The sequence below is a fragment of the Drosophila serrata genome, unplaced genomic scaffold, assembly GCF_035046125.1.
Source record: "Drosophila serrata isolate PLE 108 unplaced genomic scaffold, ASM3504612v1 contig_208, whole genome shotgun sequence".
Classification (NCBI taxonomy): Eukaryota; Metazoa; Arthropoda; class Insecta; order Diptera; family Drosophilidae; genus Drosophila; species Drosophila serrata.
This window is the reverse complement of record NW_028257106.1, coordinates 201,840-223,185: the sequence shown is the minus strand read 5'-3', so window position 1 is coordinate 223,185 and position 21,346 is coordinate 201,840. Positions and strand designations below refer to the sequence as shown.

The 21,346-nt window shown below is 39.6% G+C and overlaps 1 protein-coding gene across 3 annotated transcripts in view; it reads right to left on the bottom strand.

The window, feature by feature from the left end:
• Positions 1-222: 222 nt before the first annotated feature.
• Positions 223-21,346, bottom strand: part of Stlk (Ste20-like kinase) — an 80,372-nt gene continuing 59,248 nt past the window's right edge. Inside the window, exons 4-6 of one of the 3 annotated variants that reach the window (XR_015270871.1) lie at positions 7,640-7,876; positions 7,419-7,585; positions 223-463 (exon numbers count right to left, since the gene is read on the bottom strand). Coding sequence is in view for 1 of the 3 variants with exons in the window: in XM_086829431.1 (XP_086685557.1) it covers positions 396-463; positions 7,640-7,876 (305 nt within the window). In the remaining 2 variants the exon portion in view is untranslated. The remainder of the gene's footprint in view (positions 464-7,418; positions 7,586-7,639; positions 7,877-21,346) is intronic. The other 2 variants (XR_015270870.1, XM_086829431.1) reach the window with 2 other exon arrangements.

Genomic DNA, 21,346 nt, shown 5'->3' with positions numbered 1-21,346 from the left:
GTCCACGACAAGTCCATTCAGGCAATCGGAAAACTGTTTATATTTGAGAGTACACTTACGCAGAACATTTTACGCTTCTAGCAAATATTGAAGCTTGATTTAAGTCCAGGCCACATTTATTAAAAGCTTTATTGCTGCTTGATATTCAATAAATACAGGCATAGGCATATCAAAAATATCTTACATTAAAGTTTTCTATACTTCATATTGAATTAAAACAGATTTATAGAAATAAATATTATTTTTTATTGAAGCTAATGGTAATTAAAGGCAAACTCCCAATTCAGAACTGCATTCGTTTAAAGTGCTGAAAACCCTTGTCGACCCTATGTTTAGTCTTCAGGGTTTGGTAGAGGCTATGTAGTGATTGATTGAGTAACACTTATTTCACCATATTAAAAGCTCCATATAATATCATCACAGTTTCTCTTCGTTGTTACACCAATCTTGAGAACTGATTTATCTGAAATGAATAAATATATTAGAATAATATAATTATCAAATAAAAAAAAAGAATATGTTTTATGTCATTCTCAACAAATTCACCAGCGATACCATATTTCTTAAAAACATAATAAAATTTAAATAAACCGATAAATCGGCGATTCATAACCTAATTTACTGAATCAATAATTTAAATGAATAATATGGAAAACGTTCAAATTTTTTTTTGTTTGTCTCTTAGCGCTAACTCAAAGAGTGCTTAGATCGAACTTAGCGCTTCGGTGCCCGAATGTGCCGCCGAATCAAAAAGCTTGCGTAGTATCCCTGCAGTACCGCGTGTCACCAATAGGCCACTGTCATCAACGCGCCGACTGCGACTTGTACCGAGGCGACTCTCTGCCGACTGCGACTTTTACCGAGTCGACCCTCTGCCGACTTCGACTTCTACTACGACGCTCTGCCCACGATACAGTTACGGCGGCAGTCTAGACGGCAGACGTCGGCAGTACCATGGCCCGGCCGTTGAGAAATTTGTTAATGAAATATCGATGAATTGTTGATGAATCATCGATGAATTGATGATGAATTGTTGCTGAACTTGTTGATGAATTGTTGATGAATCATCGATTTATCTTTGATGAATTTTTGTTGATGACAGCCTAGGACATGCCCATATTAAATAAATCAACAGTTTGTATGGCCTGTCATCGATAAAAAATCAGCAGCACACCCTTGACTGTTGATGAAACGTTGATGAATTACTGATGACAGGTACTGCAGGGATTAATATCAGTATTATTAGTATTTGTCTATGGTAGCTCCATTTTCATTACTTGTTCCTACATTTCTCAATTATCGAAACTGCCTATTTATTAGAACCACTTTTCCGCTATTCAGATGGTTTCCAATAAACTTTCGGATAGGGACTAGAGGTGGAGAACTATCGATGGCAATATCGACGCTATCGATGGATTGGTCAGTTGATCAATTGTTCTTGTTCAAATCAATGTTCGTGTATCTAAATAAAAATAATAAAACGCCGAACATCATCAACGCGCAGTACTTCCATTAAGGACAAAGAGAGAGAAACCAGAACGCAAAAGAAATTCAAAAATTTCACGCGTATGGAAATATTTTAAAAGCTCTGAAGATAAGAAATTTGCAAAATGTCTTTCGTGTGGAAAAGAGTATAAGACTAGCGGGAATACATCAAACTTACGAGATTATCCGAAAAGATTTCACCCGACAATGGATACTCAAGCAACGGGCAATAGTACCCGTGAGACAGATGCTGAGAAGGACCATATTCCATCCACAAGTAGCAGCTCTAGGTCGAGTATGCACTCCGTGGCTTCTAATTTTAAGAGAACCATATTATATGATTCAAATTCAAAGCGCAAAAATGATATTGACCGGGCATTAACCGAAATGATCGCGGAGGATGTGCTGCCTTACAGTATTGTAGAAGATAAAGGATTTGTAACGCACTCACAGGTATTATTATTTACAGTGACTCCGTGACCTTCTCCGCTACAAGTAACTTACTCTTTGCATCTTACATATACATTAATTATAAACACAGGTATTAGATCCGAGATAAAAATTACAAAATCATATTATCCGAATAATAATTATTTATTATTTTCAGATAAAGATTGGATAACAAATGACATACTTGTAAACTTTAAATAAATATGGACTATTACAAAAACTAATTAAATTCTTTTTTTAAGATTACTGCACTATCGACAACTATCGACGATAGATTTTCCTTGCTATCGTCGATAGTCGATATTTTATAGAAACTATTAAGCACGATGGCGCAGACTATCGATAGTTCCCCACTTCTATTAGGGACCATTTGGTAGTTCTATGAGATCTTAATATTAATGGGGCTATTTGGTCCTCAAACAATTTCACCAATACCCTCCTAACTTTTACAGAACATGGTTTTATTGCTAGCTTGTTTGACGTTTTGCAGTCTCAAGTCAAGAATCTCGACAATGCAACTAACGGCTGAATAAATTTATTTCTGAATTTAATTGGTCTGATTTATACATGTGGCTGTTGCAATGGTTGTTTTTTACAAGGCACACGGCCGTTACACTATCCGCCAATCTCGAATGAACTTCCGTGGTTTACTAAAGAGTTGACTCGCCTTATGCTTATGTTCTCAAACTACCCTTTCCGCTCGGTCAAACTTTTACGTGCTGAACGCGCAGTGTTTTAAAAACTATTTGACTCGTTTCAGGGTCCAGTGCTCACAGGACCCAAAACAGTTTTATAATTTTGTTAACACTAAACGTAAGCCTAAAACAAATCTTTCCTCCTAGCCGATCTATTTTCGCAGTTTTTTCAAACCACTTAATCAAACTCTTCGGATTCGAATAAGATTTATTTCTTCAGCATGCCTAAATCGAACTTAATTTTCAGTCCTTGCATAAACGAAATCTCTCCTCTTTTACATCTTCATCGTGTCAAGCCAGTTTATTCGCCAGGTCCCGACGGAGTTCCTGGCTGTGTGCTCAGGTATTGTGCTGACACCTTGTGCTATCCCTTTCTAAACTGGATTACTTTAGGCTTAGAAACATCTCACTTTTCCTTTTATTTGAAAATAATAATTTGTTATTCCTTTCAAAAAAAAAAAGTAGCAAATCGGATGCCAATAATTATAGAAGAATCTCTAAAACGTAGATACACCTTATTTCCAGCACCTCTGTCGGTCAGTTATTTCTCTATATCAACACGGATATATAAAACGAAGATCATCAAGAACTAAGCTTTTGCATCTCTTTTCCTTTATTGTAAAGGTTTCCATAATAATTTTCAGATAGATCTTATCTATACTGATTTTAGTAAATTTTTTAACTCTGTTAACCATTCCCTTATATTCAGGAAACTCGATTTAATGGGATTTCAGTTAATCTTATTAGTTGAATCATAAGTTATCCGAATGACAGAACGCCAAATGTCTTCTTTAAGAATATTTTATCTAATGTTCTCAGGGTCACTTCCCGCGTCTCGCAAGGAACCCATTTGGGTTACATTATTTAAAACGATCTGCCTAAAGTTTTGACTAACTCCAGAGTACTTAAGTACGCTTGCGGTCATTTTAAGGCATCGGGCTTAAAAATATCTCATTACTTGAGGACTTTACAGCCATTAGAAGTGAGCGCTGCCGGTATACCTTAGAGTACTTTCTGTATCTTCTTTTGCGTTTTTCTCAAAATTTCATGATTTCTCAAAAACCGTTAAACCGATTCTCTTCAAATTTTTTACACAGCTTTTCTATAACGCCCTCTATGGCATGACGTAGGATTTTTTTCGATATGATTTTTTGTTTTATAGTTATACATTAAAAAAAAAAAAATTTCGCAAAAAAAAAAATTTTCAAAGTGCTCCCATTTGCAATAAGTATTTTTTAGTTTAACATATGTACTTTGATGTACTAATAAATAAAAAGGTGTATTCCTAATAACTTAGTCAAAATGAATTGTTGAAAAACACTCAAATTTTCATGGGTTCAGGGTGGTCTACCCCCTTAAAAGGTTTTAAAATTAGCTTATGACATTCTCTCGGGTCGTTCCCAAGCTTGCAACTTAAATGCTTAGCTGCTGCTCTTAAAACTTAATTCAGTTAACTTATTTCGTTTCATACAGCCTCCTTATCCTTATTTACGCCAGAAAGCGCTTTCTTCGCTGGATATACAATTCTGCCTCCTTAATAAATTCTAATTTGCGGCCTGAAGTCATTCATATGTAATACCTGCCCGAGAGTTTTCGATTTTATATTGCGGCAATAAATATTTAAAGATTTGTTCGGCTCTTTCATTATTTATCGGAAAAAACGAATGAAGAAGAAATTTTATTACATCGAGTTGAACTCCAATAACCAATAAACTCAAAACATTATAAATAATTTATTTTTTCTTCATGACAGAACCATAACCCTTCCAACATTTCTTGTATTAATTTAAATAAAAAAACATTTCCGCAATTTAATGGGCCTCATAGAAAACAACATAACCCTTAATTTGAAAGACACTTCTGCTCGGCGAGATTAATCCTTTACGATCCATCCCGTGGCGAAGGGCCGGGAAAGCGTATTGTGTGGTTGGTGTGCCTATCCGAAAGGAAAATTCTACAAGTTGTTGGTAGTGGCGTCATATATTAAAGAGTCTGCACAAACTGGCACATCTCTGGGTTCGAGCTGGCAACATTTTTAAACTTATCCGGATGGTGAGTGTAGATCAGTTTGACGAATTTGACTACGTAAGTGATGATATCCTTTTCGCTTATATGTTTTGTCAATATCAGGCGTGCCACTCCTCCGCAGATTTTGTCAACGGCTAAGGAAGTCGTATCCCTTGCGATCGCATCGGAAAGAGTTTGCAAGGCGGTCAAGATGGAAGACAACAAATTTTCTGAGGCAATGATCATTTTGGTTGTCATGGAGAAGTGCGCCCAGCAGACCTAAACGAAATGGAACGAATCCTTAGGGTTTCTCACTCTATCCTCCTGTTAACGTAGCTGCTTGAGCGCCAGTGCCAGTTTCATTTTTCTGCTGGGCAACCCCATGGATGGGAGCAGTCAAGAATGATTCGTCCCCCAGTAAGATCTCACAACTCGTCGCTTTCGCTGACTAACGCACCGTATGTATACTGCCTGGCATCCTCGCACAAATTGATTGGCTGTGACAAATTTAAGAACCTCAGTCCAATCGCGCGGTTTTAAGTCGTTAAATTGCATCATCTCAGTCTAAATTGCCTGTGTAATGGTTACCAACAGTCAAGTTCCCCTTCGAAAAATCGCTGTCGCACTGTACTTGTCTCGCTTGCATCAACAGTTTCTAACCACACCACCATTGGAAGCAGCAACCGAACTTCGTTACGAAGGATTTCGCACAACAGTTTCGTCAGTTGAAGGAAATACATGCAGTGCAAATCTGAAGCATCGGCCACTCGCAAACAGATATTAAATATTGCACAACCGCATCTCTCATATCTGGCAATTCATCTTTCGTACTTTCGGCAAATCTCTGTAATACACCAGAAATCTAATCTTGGATGTTGCCGTCGAGGCCCGTTGCTGCAGTAAACCCATTTGGCTGGGTGGTGGACCTCAACAAACCGGGTCAATAGAAGCTTGCACTTGCCTGGCTTTTAACGCATGTTCAAATGATGTCAATCTTAAACGTCTGTGGGAGCTGGAAGCGGTCGACTCGTCACTTCTGCAGAAGCTGGAACAGTACGAATAGACCACTCGCAGCGACAGTCATCAAACATCCATTCAATGACGACCCATGACGTTTGGGGAATTCGTTTGATATGGCCCGTCGTCGGTTCCTGAGCATGAAACGTCGTCTATCGAAATCTCTAGCACTTCGTCAGCAATACTGCGACTTCATAGAGGAGTATGAAAAATTGGGTCACATGTCCTCAGTTATTCATCCTAAATTGCACGACCCGCACTAGTACATCCCTCATTATTGCGTCCTCAAACCCAGAAGTGAGTCTTCCAAGTTCAGGGTAGTATTGGCCTCATGTCGGACTTCAAATCAAACGTCGCTTAACGGTTTTCTATGGGTTAGCCTAAAATGAAATTTAGACTTCATCGTTACATCATCACTGCAGATGTGACCAAGATGTACAGGCAAGTAAATCATGACATTGTTGATCGGAAATACCAGTACATCCGTTGGAGAGCATTTCCAGAAGACACATGCACGTATCAATTGAATATGGAGATCTACAGCACTGCAACTGCATTCTAAACCATATCGCCGTTCATCGACTCGACTTTCCAATCGGCAGCGCCATCATAAAGACGTCGTTTTATGTTGACCTACTTACAGGTGCAGACGACTTAGCGACGCTTCGCATTATCAAGGATCAAGTCACAACATTTCTTCGTTAAGGGTAGTTCCCACTCACTAAATGGCATTCCAACCACTCTGGATTCATATAAAAACACGTATCGAAGGAGCTCAGCTCGTGTGGCGAGTGAACTGGAATCAGCTCAAGGATACATTATTCATCGAATTCAACCCGCAAAAATACTTTTACATGAACTCTGGTTCGCTGGCCTGTCATGGAACCAGAGCTTTCCAGAAAACATACCCACGGCCTGAAAAAAATGGTCAAACAGTTTTGTCGTTCCCCGCTACTGTCTCCAACACAAGATTTGATCACTTCAAATTAATGGATTTTGTGTTTATCGGTCGGAGATATCGCAGTGCATCTGCAAACTGCCAAGTCGAGAGTGGCTTCTGATAAGACGAAATCTCTTCCGAAACTACAGTTTTGTGGAGAACAATTGCTATTTGTATTCAAAATTTAAGCCCCCATTAGCAGACCGAAATTACTCTGCATACTTTTGTACTTCACTGGCTTAAACAGCTCCAGTCACAGTCTTAGCTTTCGTCGGAAACCGAATCTCCGAAAATAAGGAATGGATGGCAGATGGCCAGTGAAAATTTGTGCCAGGTGCGAGCAACCTGACAGATATTGTTTCGCGTGGAACTTCTACAGCTGAGCTGGCAGCACTGTTTACAGTTTTTGACCCATCGTCATAACAGACCAACGAAGGAGCAGATTCAGCACTACTGTGATCAAGAATATCTGCGAGCAACCTGGCAGATATTGTTTCACGTGGAACTACAACAGCTGAGCTGGCAGCATTGTTTACAGTGCCACAGTTTTTGACCCATTGTCGCTGGCGAATAATTCTGCCCTTTGAATACCTACTAGTTGTGTGGTTGTTCAAACACAAAGTTTTGAACGAGTGCATTGTGATGGTCGTAGTTTTTTCTTTTAATATTATAGTTTAATAACAAAGCGAAAAAAAACTTAAATCGTCAATATTAACTTAAAATAATATAGTAAGGTTGTCTAGGTATACACACTGTCATAAATTCATGAAAACATGTTTTTTTAAATGTTTTAATACATATCTTTTTCTTAAAATGCTGCTTACCGAATGCAGTATTTACGGTTACAGGTTATAGACTTTTGTAGTCATGTGTTGGAATCGGTGAATCACTTATTCTGATTTATTCCAGTCTCGTTCATGCATAAACCCAACACAAGTTTAAGTGTGTAAAAATAAATGACTTGGCAAAGAGCAGCTGAAGCATACGTTTGCTTACAATACAAGAAAATAAAAATAATTATGTTAAAGCAAGTACTAATACTTACCTTCTTTAATTTTAGATGTATCCAAATCAAAACTGATGTCTTTCAAATTTTCAGAAATACTAGTATTACGGCATTGCTTCAAAAAGGAGTGTGTTACTAATTTTGATGCAGACCAACGAGATATCGGACTCTTAGTTAAACATAGCTCAACGAACTGGTAGAAATCGTCTGAGAACATTTTTTTCACCAACAAATCACGTGCAATTTTTTTGTTATGGCAATGAAAAAGAGTTGTTCCTGCAGAAAGTAAAACAAAAATAAAATATTATTTCATTGTAAATGAATAAAACTTTCAATAATACATCCTTGACAACTGCTGGATTATTAGGAATAGATCCATTTCTGGTCGATCCAAAGTAATGTTAAATTTCTTTACATAGGAAAGTTGAGTAACAAAATCTAAGGGTGGCGATCAAACCAACCAAGTGCGATACTTCAATTTTTTTAAATATATTTAAGCATTTGTTAAATAAAATTTGGTCATAAAAAGATTATTTGTAAGTTCGAAGTTGTAACTTATATAATAAGTTCATTGTTCGGTCAAACTCTTTAAATTCGCATCTCCCGAACCGTTTCTCTTTGAATATACAATGTAAACAAAAGCTCATTAACATGAAGTTACCAAATCTCGGTTCTCTAGATCTGCTGCTGTTAATAAAAGCCAGTTGCTGATTTGAGATTGCTTGAAACGGTTGTCTTTTGGCCTTTGTTTAATAAATTGAAAATAGTTTATGCACCTCCCAACCTGATATCTCATGCAGCACAAATAACGCTTTGTGCATTAAACATTCATAATGGTTTGAAGAATGATATTCGTTGATAGTGAGTGTGGAAAGTTGAGGTGAATTTAAGTGTTAGGGCTATTTTGTATTTGGAAGAAGATTATAAGCCAGAGCTCGAATTAAAATAGATTCTCTGATCGATAAATTAATTTTATCCAACCTGTACTGTCGGGCAATGCTACCTTAGGATTCCCAGGGCGGTAAGTGGACCAATGCCCGAGGTCCATACAGTGGAATACCGATATATATCGGACGTCTCGGAACGATACATTTACATTTAATTTTAATTTTGGAGCAAAAAAAATCCAGGCGGTCTGGCAACCTACCCATCTCCATAAAAGTTAACAGAACACGGAGGACAGACTGCGATGAGCAAACGAATATTCAAGTAAGTTGACAGAAAGGCTTACACTATAGAAGCTTTTTATTTTAGGGAAAGAAGAGCCTTCCAATGACCTGGGGCAAGAAAATTATTTGCAGTGCGAGGTGGCTCCGATGACACGGCGAAGCTCCACAGCCAGCAATGGCAGGCTAAATGACCGGACATGAAAATAGCTACAACGTTTTTAATTCGTTTAATCGGCAAAAATGGCCAATGAATCCCTACAAAAAGTTTGCTGTCGACCTACTGCGGCGCCTCCCATGCGGTATGGACTTACCAGATCTGAACGTCCTCCCTATAGGTTTCAACCGATTTTCATTAAAATAAAATTTTATTTACCATGAATAATGGTTATGCCAAGCATAATTCTACAGTTGGCTAAGGATTGTAAGTTGATTAGGAGGAGTATATTAGAATAGGAAGGTAATCTTTGGTTTAGATCCCAAATTAAGCCGCATATAGCGAAAAATAAAGTTTCTTTAACCGATTTGATGCGTGTACTATGGACGCCGTACTGAGGGCTTCAAACGCAGCATACATATTCTACGATTGGACGTACCAAAGAAATATAAAGGGATTTAGTAACATAGGGGTCATTGAATTCCTTTGACTACCGTTTAATAATTAGCCCACCCCTGGATCTATTCATCGAACGATTAAGGCAAGTTAAGAATTTACGCGGACACCCAAATCATCATCTGAAATAATTAAAATGTAAGACGCAAGCTTGAGAATGACACGAGAGAATGCTGTATGCTTGCATTTATAGCCGTTTAAGTTTAATAAGTTTACGCGACACCATGTTTTAAAATTATTTAGACTAAGATGTTCTTGTATTGCACGCAATGCTTGACGTCATCAGTGTACATAAGCCCTCTGGAGCTAGTAAAGCCTTTGGGCAGGTCATTTACAAATAATGTGAACAATAGGGGCCCAATGGTTCCCTTGTGGGACGCCAGAAGAAACCGTTTGAAGATTAGATAAATAATTCTTAACTTAAACGACAAGGCGTCGGCACAATACCAGATCTCACAGCCAGGAGACCGTCGTAAAAGAAGAGAGCTTTCATTTATGCTAGGACTAACAAGAAAGGGAGCTAACTTCGGCAAGTTTATATACCCTTGCATATAGAGCTTCAATGACTAGGAATCCATACAATATAAATTATATATATTTATGTTCAAAAACAATGAAGTAATATCTGCCTTCATTTCATTCACCTATACATATTATATTTGCAGTTTTACATTCCTGGTTAAAGCCGGAGATTCTGAGCTCCGAAGTTTTTCCAGCTGTGTTCACGGTATATCGGCTAGATCGCCCTATCAGACGCGGGGGTGGAGTTCTCATAGCGGTGGACTCCTCACTCACGTCCGAATTATTAACCTTCGAGGAATGCAACGATGTTGAATTCCTCTGTGTGAAGCTCCATTTTTATTACCTGTTCCTACATACCTCCACTGTCGGAACTTCCTATTTATTGGAATCACCTTTCCGCTATTCAGATGGTTTCCAGTAGACTTTTGGATAGAGACCAGTTGGTAGTTCTAGGAGATTTTAATATTCCTTGTGCTATTTGGTGCTCAAATAATTCCACCAATATTCTCCATACACCTACACAATATGACTTTATCGCTGGCCTGTTCGACGTTTTGCTGTCTTAAGTCAACCATTCCTTACATCGCTTGCTCGATCTTTGCTTCGTCTCTGATCCTGCGAGAGTCAGTTTAGCAAGGGTGGCGCCTCTGACGCAAGCCGAAGATCCTTATCATCCAACTTTCGATGTGACTCTTGATATTGGGTGTGACGTACAGAATATTTCTGACCGTCCAGCCAATAAAGTCCTATGTTTTCGCAAAACGGACTTTGAACGGCTGAATAATTTTATAAACGAGTTCAATTGGTCTGATCTATACATGTGCACTGGCATGGCTGTTGCCGTGGATATTTTTTACAGTGCCATGAATTCATTTTCTACTGAATGTGTTCCGTTATATTATCCGCCAAGCTCGAATAAACCGCCGTGGTTCACTAAAGAGTTGAGCCGACTTAAAAATAAAAAATCTAGACTGTATGCTAAATTTAAAATCACCGGTTCTCAATCTGCTGAATGCTCAATGCTGCTGAACGCGCAGTGTTATAAAAACTATTTAACTCGTTGTAGGGCCCAGTTCTCACAGGCCCCAAAACAGTTTTATAATTTCGTTAACACTAAACGTAAGCCTAAAACAAATCCTTCCTTGCTTTCATTTGAAAATACTAATGCAAATAATGATCAGGCAATAGCCGATCTATTTTCGCAGTTTTTTCAAACAACAACTATTCTAGCTCTTCGTATCTACACCAGACCTATTCCTACGACATACCCAAATCAAACTTAATTTTCTGTCCTAGCCTAAACGAAAGCTCTCTCCTTTTAGATCTTCATCGTGTCAAGCCAGTTTATTCGCCAGGTCCCGACGGAATTCCTGGCTGTGCGCTCAGGTATTGTGTCGACGCCCTGTGCTATCCCCTTCTGAAATTGTTTACCTTGTCCTTGGAAACCTCCCACTTTCCCATTACTTGGAAGGAATCGTTTATTATTCCTCTCCACAAAAAAGGTAGCAAATTGGATGCCAGCAATTATAGAGGAATCTCTAAGTTGTCGGCCATCCCTAAATTATATGAAAACATTATCACCCCTCACTTACAGCACCTTTGTAGATCGGTTATTTCTCCATGTCAACATGGTTTTATTAAGCGAAGATCAACAACAACAAATCTTTTGGAGCTCTCTTCCTATATTATAAAGGGCTTCCATAATAATTGTCAGACAGATGTAATCTATACTGATTTCAGTAAAGCATTTGACTCTGTTAACCATTCTCTCCTCGTTAGAAAACTCGATTCAATGGGTTTTCCAAGTGATCTTCTTAATTGGATCTCTAGTTATTTGAATGGCAGGGCGCAGAAGGTCCTCTTTAAGAATAATTTATCCAATGTTCTAAGCGTTACATCTGGTGTCCCGCAAGGAAGCCATTTGGGACCCTTACTGTTTACATTGTTCATAAATGACCTGCCCAAAGTCTTGACTAACTCCATAGTACTTATGTACGCGGATGACGTCAAGCTTTGCGTGCAATACAATGACGTTGCCTGCCAGTCGGATTTACAAACAGATCTTAATAATTTTCAAATTTGGTGCCGTGTAAACTTATTATACTTAAATGGCTCGAAATGCAAGCTAATGACATTCTGTCGTGTCGCTCCTAAGCTTGCTACTTACACGCTGAACTGCTGCTCTTTGGAAAGAATTAATACAGTTGACGATTTGGGCGTCCGCTTGGACCCAAAACTTGACTTTATTGATCGTATTTCGTCTATGGTGAATAGAGCCAGGGGTGTGCTTGGATTTATTAAACGGTGGTCGAAGGAATTCAATGACCCCTATGTTACTAAATCCTTATATACTTCCTTAGTTCGTGCTATCCTAGAATATGGATGCTGCGTTTGGAGCCCTCAGTACGGCGTCCATAGTAAACGCATTGAGTCGGTTCAAAAGAACTTTTTACTTCTCGCTCTACGCGGTTTAAATTGGGATGCAAACCAAAGATTACCTTCCTACTCTAGTAGACTCCTATTAATAAACTTGCCGTCCTTAGCCAATCGTAGAACGATGCTAGGGATAACCTTTATTTTTAACCTTATACATGGTGATGTGGAAAGTGCTGACTTGTTGAGTCAGCTTAATTTCCATGTACCATGTAGAACTACTAGATCCTATATCCCATTAGTGTTGCGCCACTTTAGAACCTCCTTTGAAGTGCATGAACCTTTTAGAGTGTTATGTGCAAATTATAATGATTTGTACACACTAATCTCTAACGTAGATACCCTTCCCAAATTAAAATCTTTAATACTAACACACTTAGTAATCATACAAGCTAACAATCTGGCAGCACGCCGGTAGTCAATTTTCCTCGTATTCTGTCCTATATTTTCCATCGCGCCTACTAACACCTAACCCAAACAGGCACGTGCCTGGTGTCATACGGGCCAATTGAATGTACTGACCTTAGTGCATCAACGTCCAAGATTCACAGATTTGCATTTTTGCTCCACATCTAACGATCGTTTGTATGGCACCTATATGATATAGTCGTCCGATTTTCAGTAAATTTGACACAAAATTTAAAACTAATATAAAATGCTTAAACCTTAAATTTGATGAAAATCTGTTGAAAACTGAAAAAGTTATAATTTTTAATTGTATTAATTTCTCGATCGTTCCTATGGTAGCTATATGATACAGTCGTCAGATTTTCATAAAATTTTACACAAAATTGAAGAGTATAATAAAATGTTATAATTTTTTTTTTACATTTTCCGATCATTCCTATGGCAGCTATATGATATAGTCGTCCGATCTGGCCCGTTCCGACATATATACGAGTGAGAGTATATAGAAGACTAACTACAAAGTTTCATTTAGATAGCTTTAAAACTGAGAGACTAGTTTGCGTAGAAACGGACAGGCGGACAGACGGACATGGCTAGATCAACTCGGCTGTTGATCCTGATCAAAAATATATATACTTTATATGGTCGGAGGTGCCTCCTTCACTGCGTTGCAAAATTCTGACTGTTTGAAAAATCTGCGAAATTAAATCGGGATTGCCTGATCATTATTTGCGGTAGTATTTTCAAATTAAAGCGAGAAAGGATTTGTTTTAGGCTTACGTCTTTAATAAATTTCGTGCATGGTTGACTTAAGACAGCAAAATATCAAACAAGCCAGCGATAAAGTCATGTTGTGTAAGAGTTAGGAGGATATTGGTGGAATTATTTGAGGACCAAATAGCCCCAGGGAAACCATCTGAATAGCGGAAAGGTGGTTTCAATAAATAGAAAGTTCCGAAAATCGCGATATGTAGAAACAGGTAATAAAAATGGTGAGCCTCTTGTATTCTGATAGGAAATACCTAGGGAGTACCAACATCATTCTCGGCTGACGAAATATCATTAATGGAAGACATCGTAAAGATTCTCCTTTAACAACGTTATAAAAGTGGTATCGTCATCGTATATCTTTGATAGTGCCAATTATTTGTGCATTACAAACTTTGGACAACCTAATTAAATTAAATACACTTGATAGGTTTGAAGCTCAAAAGTTTATAGTTAAGCGTCAAAAAATGACTGTTAGTCTACAAACTGAGAACTTTTCCTAGAGTTGCGACTTTTCTAGACCCCAGATTTAGTTTACAGATTTTCGTTTGCCATTTGCAGCTGCAGATGCCCGATGCCCAGCAAATGGATCCTTAGGAGTTATGGAAAACAATAGAGGTCTGTCGGTTTCAACTCATGATTATATTTTCAGTGCGCTCCAAATGAGTCGAGCTTAGAAATTACTGTTAAAATATTTTTTCCATCCAAGCGTTATCTACTGATTCAATAGGATCTTCAGCAAAACGATATAAATATTTTGATCAAACAAGCATCGATCAAACGGAAAATTTTGATATGTTGACCTTTTTCCACAAGAATATGTGGATATCAAAGTACCCAAATTGTTGAGACTTTTCCTTCCTTGTTAAGTTTATTCTTTCCTTTATATTTCCACACTATTGTTTAAGTTGCTACACTACAGTAACATACAATATTATATTCAATTTATTAAAAAAAAAGTTCATTAATATTATTATGTTATCATAAATTTTTTTGGTTTGTAATATTATTTTATCTTAGTTTTAATATTTTAACCATATAATAAACATGAAACAAACTTTATATTTCGTTAAAATAATGCCATATATATATTACTATTTTATATTTTTTTATTTATGTTAAACTTTGTCGATACATTATAAATAAAATTGACCTTATTTTCGGGATTTATAATAATTTTATTTGCTATATTTTGTATTATATTTTCCCGTTACTTTTGAACATTTATGGGGAAATCGTCGAAAATATCTATTGTACTGATTATCGATGTTTATTATAATTTTTTTTTCAATATCCGGAATTTGGGATTTCGGATATCGATGGCTGACCTATTAAATGTTACTTAATTTATAATATATTTTCGATGCCTTATAAAAATTCAAGACCACCCAAATGTTTTAATTTAAAAACAAATTTCACTATTGTAGAAAATTGTAGAGAATAATATTTAAAATCTATAATATTAAGGGGTTACATACATTCTTATTGTAAATATATTTAAGAATATACACAGAAAGTTTCATTTAGTTCCGGTGAATATTTCCAGAGTTATAAGTAAATTTGAAAAGTCGTTTCAGAGTGCTCTATGTAAATTGCTCCTATGAAAAGTGCATTCCAAACTTTAAACGTGTTTTTCTCAAAATGGTGTTTTTATAGTCGGTGACCAACATTTCTCCAAAACGGCTAGCCCGATTAGTCTCAAATTTTAACGACCTTCTTAAATATATTTTCTAGAAATTAATCGAAATATATCGGCGAAAAATCGATTTATTATTATTATTTTGCTTATTCCTTCAATTAATTACTAGATTTGACATTACTCTATCGAAATGTGTTTGGTTTTTTAATTTCGGATGATCCAGTTCCGACATATAGTGGTCACCGCAAAACGTCTTTTTTAAGAGAAGCTTCCGGAGATCAGATGTAACTGTTTTCCAAATAAATATTTTTACTAGTTCTAATTCTTAAAATACAGTTAAAAGATACTGTAATATGTGTATAAATTTTGGGATCAATAAGTTTAAAAAAATCACTTTTTTTTTGCCCTCCAACTGTATGTAACCCCTTAAATAAACATACATACACATGTAGATTTCAAGTTTGTACACACATACATATATAAAGAATCTTCGATTATGTAAGATTTACTGAAAATCGATATATTTCCAGTTTTTTTAACTTTGTTGTGCGTTGATTAAAATTTGTAACGGAAATGCTTTTTGACTTGGGCAACGCCGGGCTAGCTCAGGGTGCCCAGGGCTGGGATCGACCCAATGCCCGGAATCGAATACCGATATACAAACCCCGCTAACGAAAATAACATAACTAGACACAAAACGAAATAAATAAACAAACAAACATGGACAACTCTTCTGGGCCGAATTGGTGGCATGGCTGTTTCCGCCACCACGCACCCAACCATCCTGTGATACCTTCTGGTCAGCTCGGGGCATCACCAATCTCCGGCGGACCGGACCCTATGCTTGGCGATCTGCCGATCGGCTCGTCTCCGCCAGATAAACACTCCTACTCAGCGTTCATTTCAACAATTTAATCCAATGGAAATACTTCTAGGTCTTTCATTTTAAGCTTTGTTGTTCCCAGCAAGAGCGTGGCCTCAGCCAGGGATGCGCTCGCGCCAAGGCTGCCACTTTCGTAGCCGAAAAATAAAGGAGAAGAAGCGAAGTCACAAACTTGGCCACAACTGGCCTACAAAACAAGATTCCCTCTTTCCTACCTAATATCTCTGCAGGAGCTCCAATAGAAATAGAAAGGGTTGGGTTTAAAAAAAAAAGGTACAGCTCTCAGTTTCTTTTAGGTTCCCTCTCGATCGCAGCACTTGTGTTCACACACCCAGGTTCCAGAGGACAAGGTATGAAACACAAATAACACAAATATTTGAGAATATTGCAGCACACCGCCAGTTGGCGCAGGCCAGGATTGGCTGCCGGCAGTGCGACGGCAGCTGCCAAGGCTAAAATGGTAAATCCGCCCTCAAATTCTAAGCCGGAACGGACTCACCAAGATAGTTGCTGCTGGCGGCTCTAGGTGACGGCTATGCTTGATGCGGCAGCTCGTCGGCGGCTCTGGGTGACGGCTAGGCTTGCTGCAGGCGGCTCTGGCGACGGGAAGGTGGGGGCTCTAAAAGCACGACCTGACACAAAAAGTTTAAAATGCCGTGAGCGCGTTCACCCGGTACACAACCACAAACTATCACCACGGCCACGTTCACGTTTTTCGAGCGGTTCTGGGTAACGGCTAGGTTTGCTGCGGCGGCTCTGGGTGACGGCTAGGCTGATGCAGGCGTCTATGGCGACGGGAAGGTGGGGGCTCTAAAAGCACGACCTGACACAAAAAGTTGAAAATGTCGGAAGCGGGTTCACCCGGTACACAACCACAAACTATCACCACGGCCACGTTCACGTTTTTCGATCTCAATTTTTACTGCGGCCTTATTTTCCTTCTTCCCGTTTATCCCTTCTGCACCTCCCCATATGCCCTCGGTGCATTCCCCGATTTCCATATTTCAGCCCCATTATTTAAGAACCCTCTTTCTTAATCCTAATCAAAATCCGTGTTTCCCGGTTCTCTCTGAATTTTTCAAGACCTCCTGGTCCTACCTATCCTACCCCTATCGATGTATCGATAGTCTTCCAGCCAATTCCACTCGAAATGCAACACCACCCAAGGATTTGGAGAGGTGCTATTGGATTCCGGTGGCTCGACAAAAATAATTGGATGGTTTAGATGCGGATGTCCTTGGCATGGTAGACGCTCAAGCTTTGGCGCTGCAGATCTTCCAGCTCGTACGCGATGTTGCCTACCGCCCTCACCACTCTGGCCTTCAGCTTCCCGAAGTCACTGAGGACAAAGTTCCGACGAAACACCACTTGACCGGTCTCAGGGAGGTAAGCATCCCACTCCCGATGGTCACCCTCCAAGAACCCGCGTATCGCCGCCAGGACGCTTCGGTTTACCCGTTCTGCTGCGTTGCTCTGGGGGGAGTAGATTGGTGTCCTCAGGTGCCGGATGTCGAAGCTCTCCATCGCCTCCTCGAAGATCCTCGACGTAAACCGTTGTCCATTGTCCGAGTGAACGATTTCTGGCACCAAGAACTTGTAGAAGACCTCGTTGATGAGGAAATCCACAACGTTCCAGGCTGTTGCTTCCCTCATGACCTTCAGGAATGTGTAATTTGAGAATTTGTCCACGACGATGAAGATCGAGGCATGCCCCTTCTACGACCTCGGGTACTTGCCAAGGAATTTGATGTACAGCTTCTAAAAAGTCTGCTCCGTCTGTACACGCTCACCGATCCCGACCATCATCCTGTGATTCGGCAGCTTCGACTTCTTGCAAATCTGGCAACTTCGGACGACTATCCACAGCTTCCACCCCGCTTCGTCCACCTCGTCATCCAAAGTTGGCGGGGAGATTCGCTTGAAGATGGGCCCGTCCTCAATCCTAAGATCCGGTAAGTTATCCTTGTTTACTAACTCCTGGTACCCATCTCCAGCAAATTCGGTGGTTTCAAAACCCAGTAACTTGGTCTGGTCTACGGCGATCTTAAAATCAACTATTTAGTGCAAGCGTGATCCATAATGCACTTAAATGGCATGCCCTCTACATACAGACGGAATTTTCGAACCGCCAAGAGAGCTGCAAGGCACTCTTTCTCAGTAACGGTGTAATTCACCTGGTGCCTATACCTTCGCCGAGAATAAAGCTATCGGTTGTCCCCATCTTTCTGAAAAAGAAAAGCTCCGACTCCAATATATGCGTCGCATTGGATGTAGAAGTGCCGCTTAGTGTCGGGTGAACCAGGACTGGTGCCGTGCTTAGCGCCATCTTCAATGCTTCGACAGTCAGCTGCGCCTCCGGACTTAGTAAAGACTTGATGTGTCCGGTCTTCTTGAGGGATTCATTTAGCGGCAGTGCAAGCGTCAAAAAGTTCCTAACGGAGCGGCGATACCAGCCAGCGATACCAAAGAACGCGCGCACCTCCTTCATCGACTTCGGCTCTGGCATCCTCCTGATTGCCTGCATTCCCTAGGCATTCGGAGACTCGTCGTAGGTATCGGAAGTGCGTCTCGATGTCCGGAGCCAGTATAAGGAGATCGTCCAAGTATACGAACACATTGAGTTTAGTTTCGGCTGGGATTACTCAATCCATGAGTCTCACTAGCCGCTGTGCAACATTAGAGAGCCCGAAAGGCATCCCCTTATTTGGTTGAGGGGTCGGCCAGGAACCGTAAATACCTTCAACTCCTTGCTTTTTTCGTCCAGCTTAATCTACCAGAACGCAAATTTCAAATCCACGACACCATCGTCGTCCGGTTACTTCACGGGCTCTTGCTCTCCTCTATGACTCCCTGGGCTAGCATATTGTCGACCTCGTCCTCGACCACCTTCTGCTTCGCCGGAGACATGGGATAGGGCCGGTTTTTGAAGATTTTCGCGCCTGCCACCAGCTAGATGGTGTGCTTCTCCAGGCCAGTGGTTGACAAAGCCACCCTTATCGAAGGTGAAAAATTTCTGTTTTGCTTTTCTCAGCTTTGGATAGTTTCCAGAATTCGGGGTTCTTTTTCTCTACTCGTCGTAATCTTTCTGGTCACGGTATTGCTTTATATTCCTGGCGTGAGCTTCTTCGGCCTTCTTCACGCCGTGAACCGGGATTCCTCCCACTTCGGCTGGAGCCAGACCAAACATCCGACAAAAATCAACGCCAAGGTATGCACCACGAACGGGCACAGATAAAAGAGGATATACTCTACCCTTCCTTTGAACTCCACAGATACCGTTATCCGCCCGATGATTGACTGACTCGCCAGCGGCAGTTCGCACCACCGAGAAGTATCTGTGCACCGGCACACCCTACGAGTCCAGAGAACTCCCTTGTCCCTTTCCGAGTCAATTGACACTCGGTACGGTGTCTAATAGCCCAGTCAGGTGCTGGCATAGGACCATTATACGGGCGAAAGGTCTGGGATCACGGATGTTACCCCGCTTGACGGCCGCAACGACTTCTCTGCGCTTCTCCTGTCGCTTCCTAAACCGATCTCGCGCCCTCCTTATGGTTCGGGACACCTTGCGCATACTGCTCAGCTGTTGTTTCTGAAAAAATCCGGCATCTTATCTCCAAATATCTTCGTATGCGCTCTTCATAGGTGATCTTAAATTAGCTTGATTATTTTTACTACCTAATTGTTCCATTTTAGGCTCTTCTATGTTGGGGTGTTCCTCCCTGGGCGAGTTCCCTGCTCTCGAATCCCGTCTGTTTAGGAGCTACGACGCCGGTCTTCACACAGAGGAAACAAAAACTTTGGTCAGCTCTAACGTAGATACCCTTCCCAAATTAAAATCTTTAATACTAACACACTTAGTAAGCATACAAGCTAACAATCTGGCAGCACGCCGGTAGTCAATTTTCCTCGTATTCCTAACCCAAACAGGCACGTGCCTGGTGTCATACGGGCCAATTGAATGTACTGACCTTAGTGCATCAACGTCCAAGATTCACAGATTTGCATTTTTGCTCCACATCTAACGATCGTTTGTATGGCACCTATATGATATAGTCGTCCGATTTTCAGTAAATTTGACACAAAATTTAAAACTAATATAAAATGCTTAAACCTTAAATTTGATGAAAATCTGTTGAAAACTGAAAAAGTTATAATTTTTAATTGTATTAATTTCTCGATCGTTCCTATGGGAGCTATATGATACAGTCGTCCGATTTTCATAAAATTTTACACAAAATTGAAGAGTATAATAAAATGTTATAATTTTTTTTTACATTTTCCGATCATTCCTATGGCAGCTATATGATATAGTCGTCCGATCTGGCCCGTTCCGACATATATACGAGTGAGAGTATATAGAAGACTAACTACAAAGTTTCATTTAGATAGCTTTAAAACTGAGAGACTAGTTTGCGTAGAAACGGACAGGCGGACAGACGGACATGGCTAGATCAACTCGGCTGTTGATCCTGATCAAAAATATATATACTTTATATGGTCGGAGGTGCCTCCTTCACTGCGTTGCAAAATTCTGACTGTTTGAAAAATCTGCGAAATTAAATCGGGATTGCCTGATCATTATTTGCGGTAGTATTTTCAAATTAAAGCGAGAAAGGATTTGTTTTAGGCTTACGTCTTTAATAAATTTCGTGCATGGTTGACTTAAGACAGCAAAATATCAAACAAGCCAGCGATAAAGTCATGTTGTGTAAGAGTTAGGAGGGTATTGGTGGAATTATTTGAGGACCAAATAGCCCCAGGGAAACCATCTGAATAGCGGAAAGGTGGTTTCAATAAATAGAAAGTTCCGAAAATCGCGATATGTAGAAACAGGTAATAAAAATGGTGAGCCTCTTGTATTCTGATAGGAAATACCTAGGGAGTACCAACATCATTCTCGGCTGACGAAATATCATTAATGGAAGACATCGTAAAGATTCTCCTTTAACAACGTTATAAAAGTGGTATCGTCATCGTATATCTTTGATAGTGCCAATTATTTGTGCATTACAAACTTTGGACAACCTAATTAAATTAAATACACTTGATAGGTTTGAAGCTCAAAAGTTTATAGTTAAGCGTCAAAAAATGACTGTTAGTCTACAAACTGAGAACTTTTCCTAGAGTTGCGACTTTTCTAGACCCCAGATTTAGTTTACAGATTTTCGTTTGCCATTTGCAGCTGCAGATGCCCGATGCCCAGCAAATGGATCCTTAGGAGTTATGGAAAACAATAGAGGTCTGTCGGTTTCAACTCATGATTATATTTTCAGTGCGCTCCAAATGAGTCGAGCTTAGAAATTACTGTTAA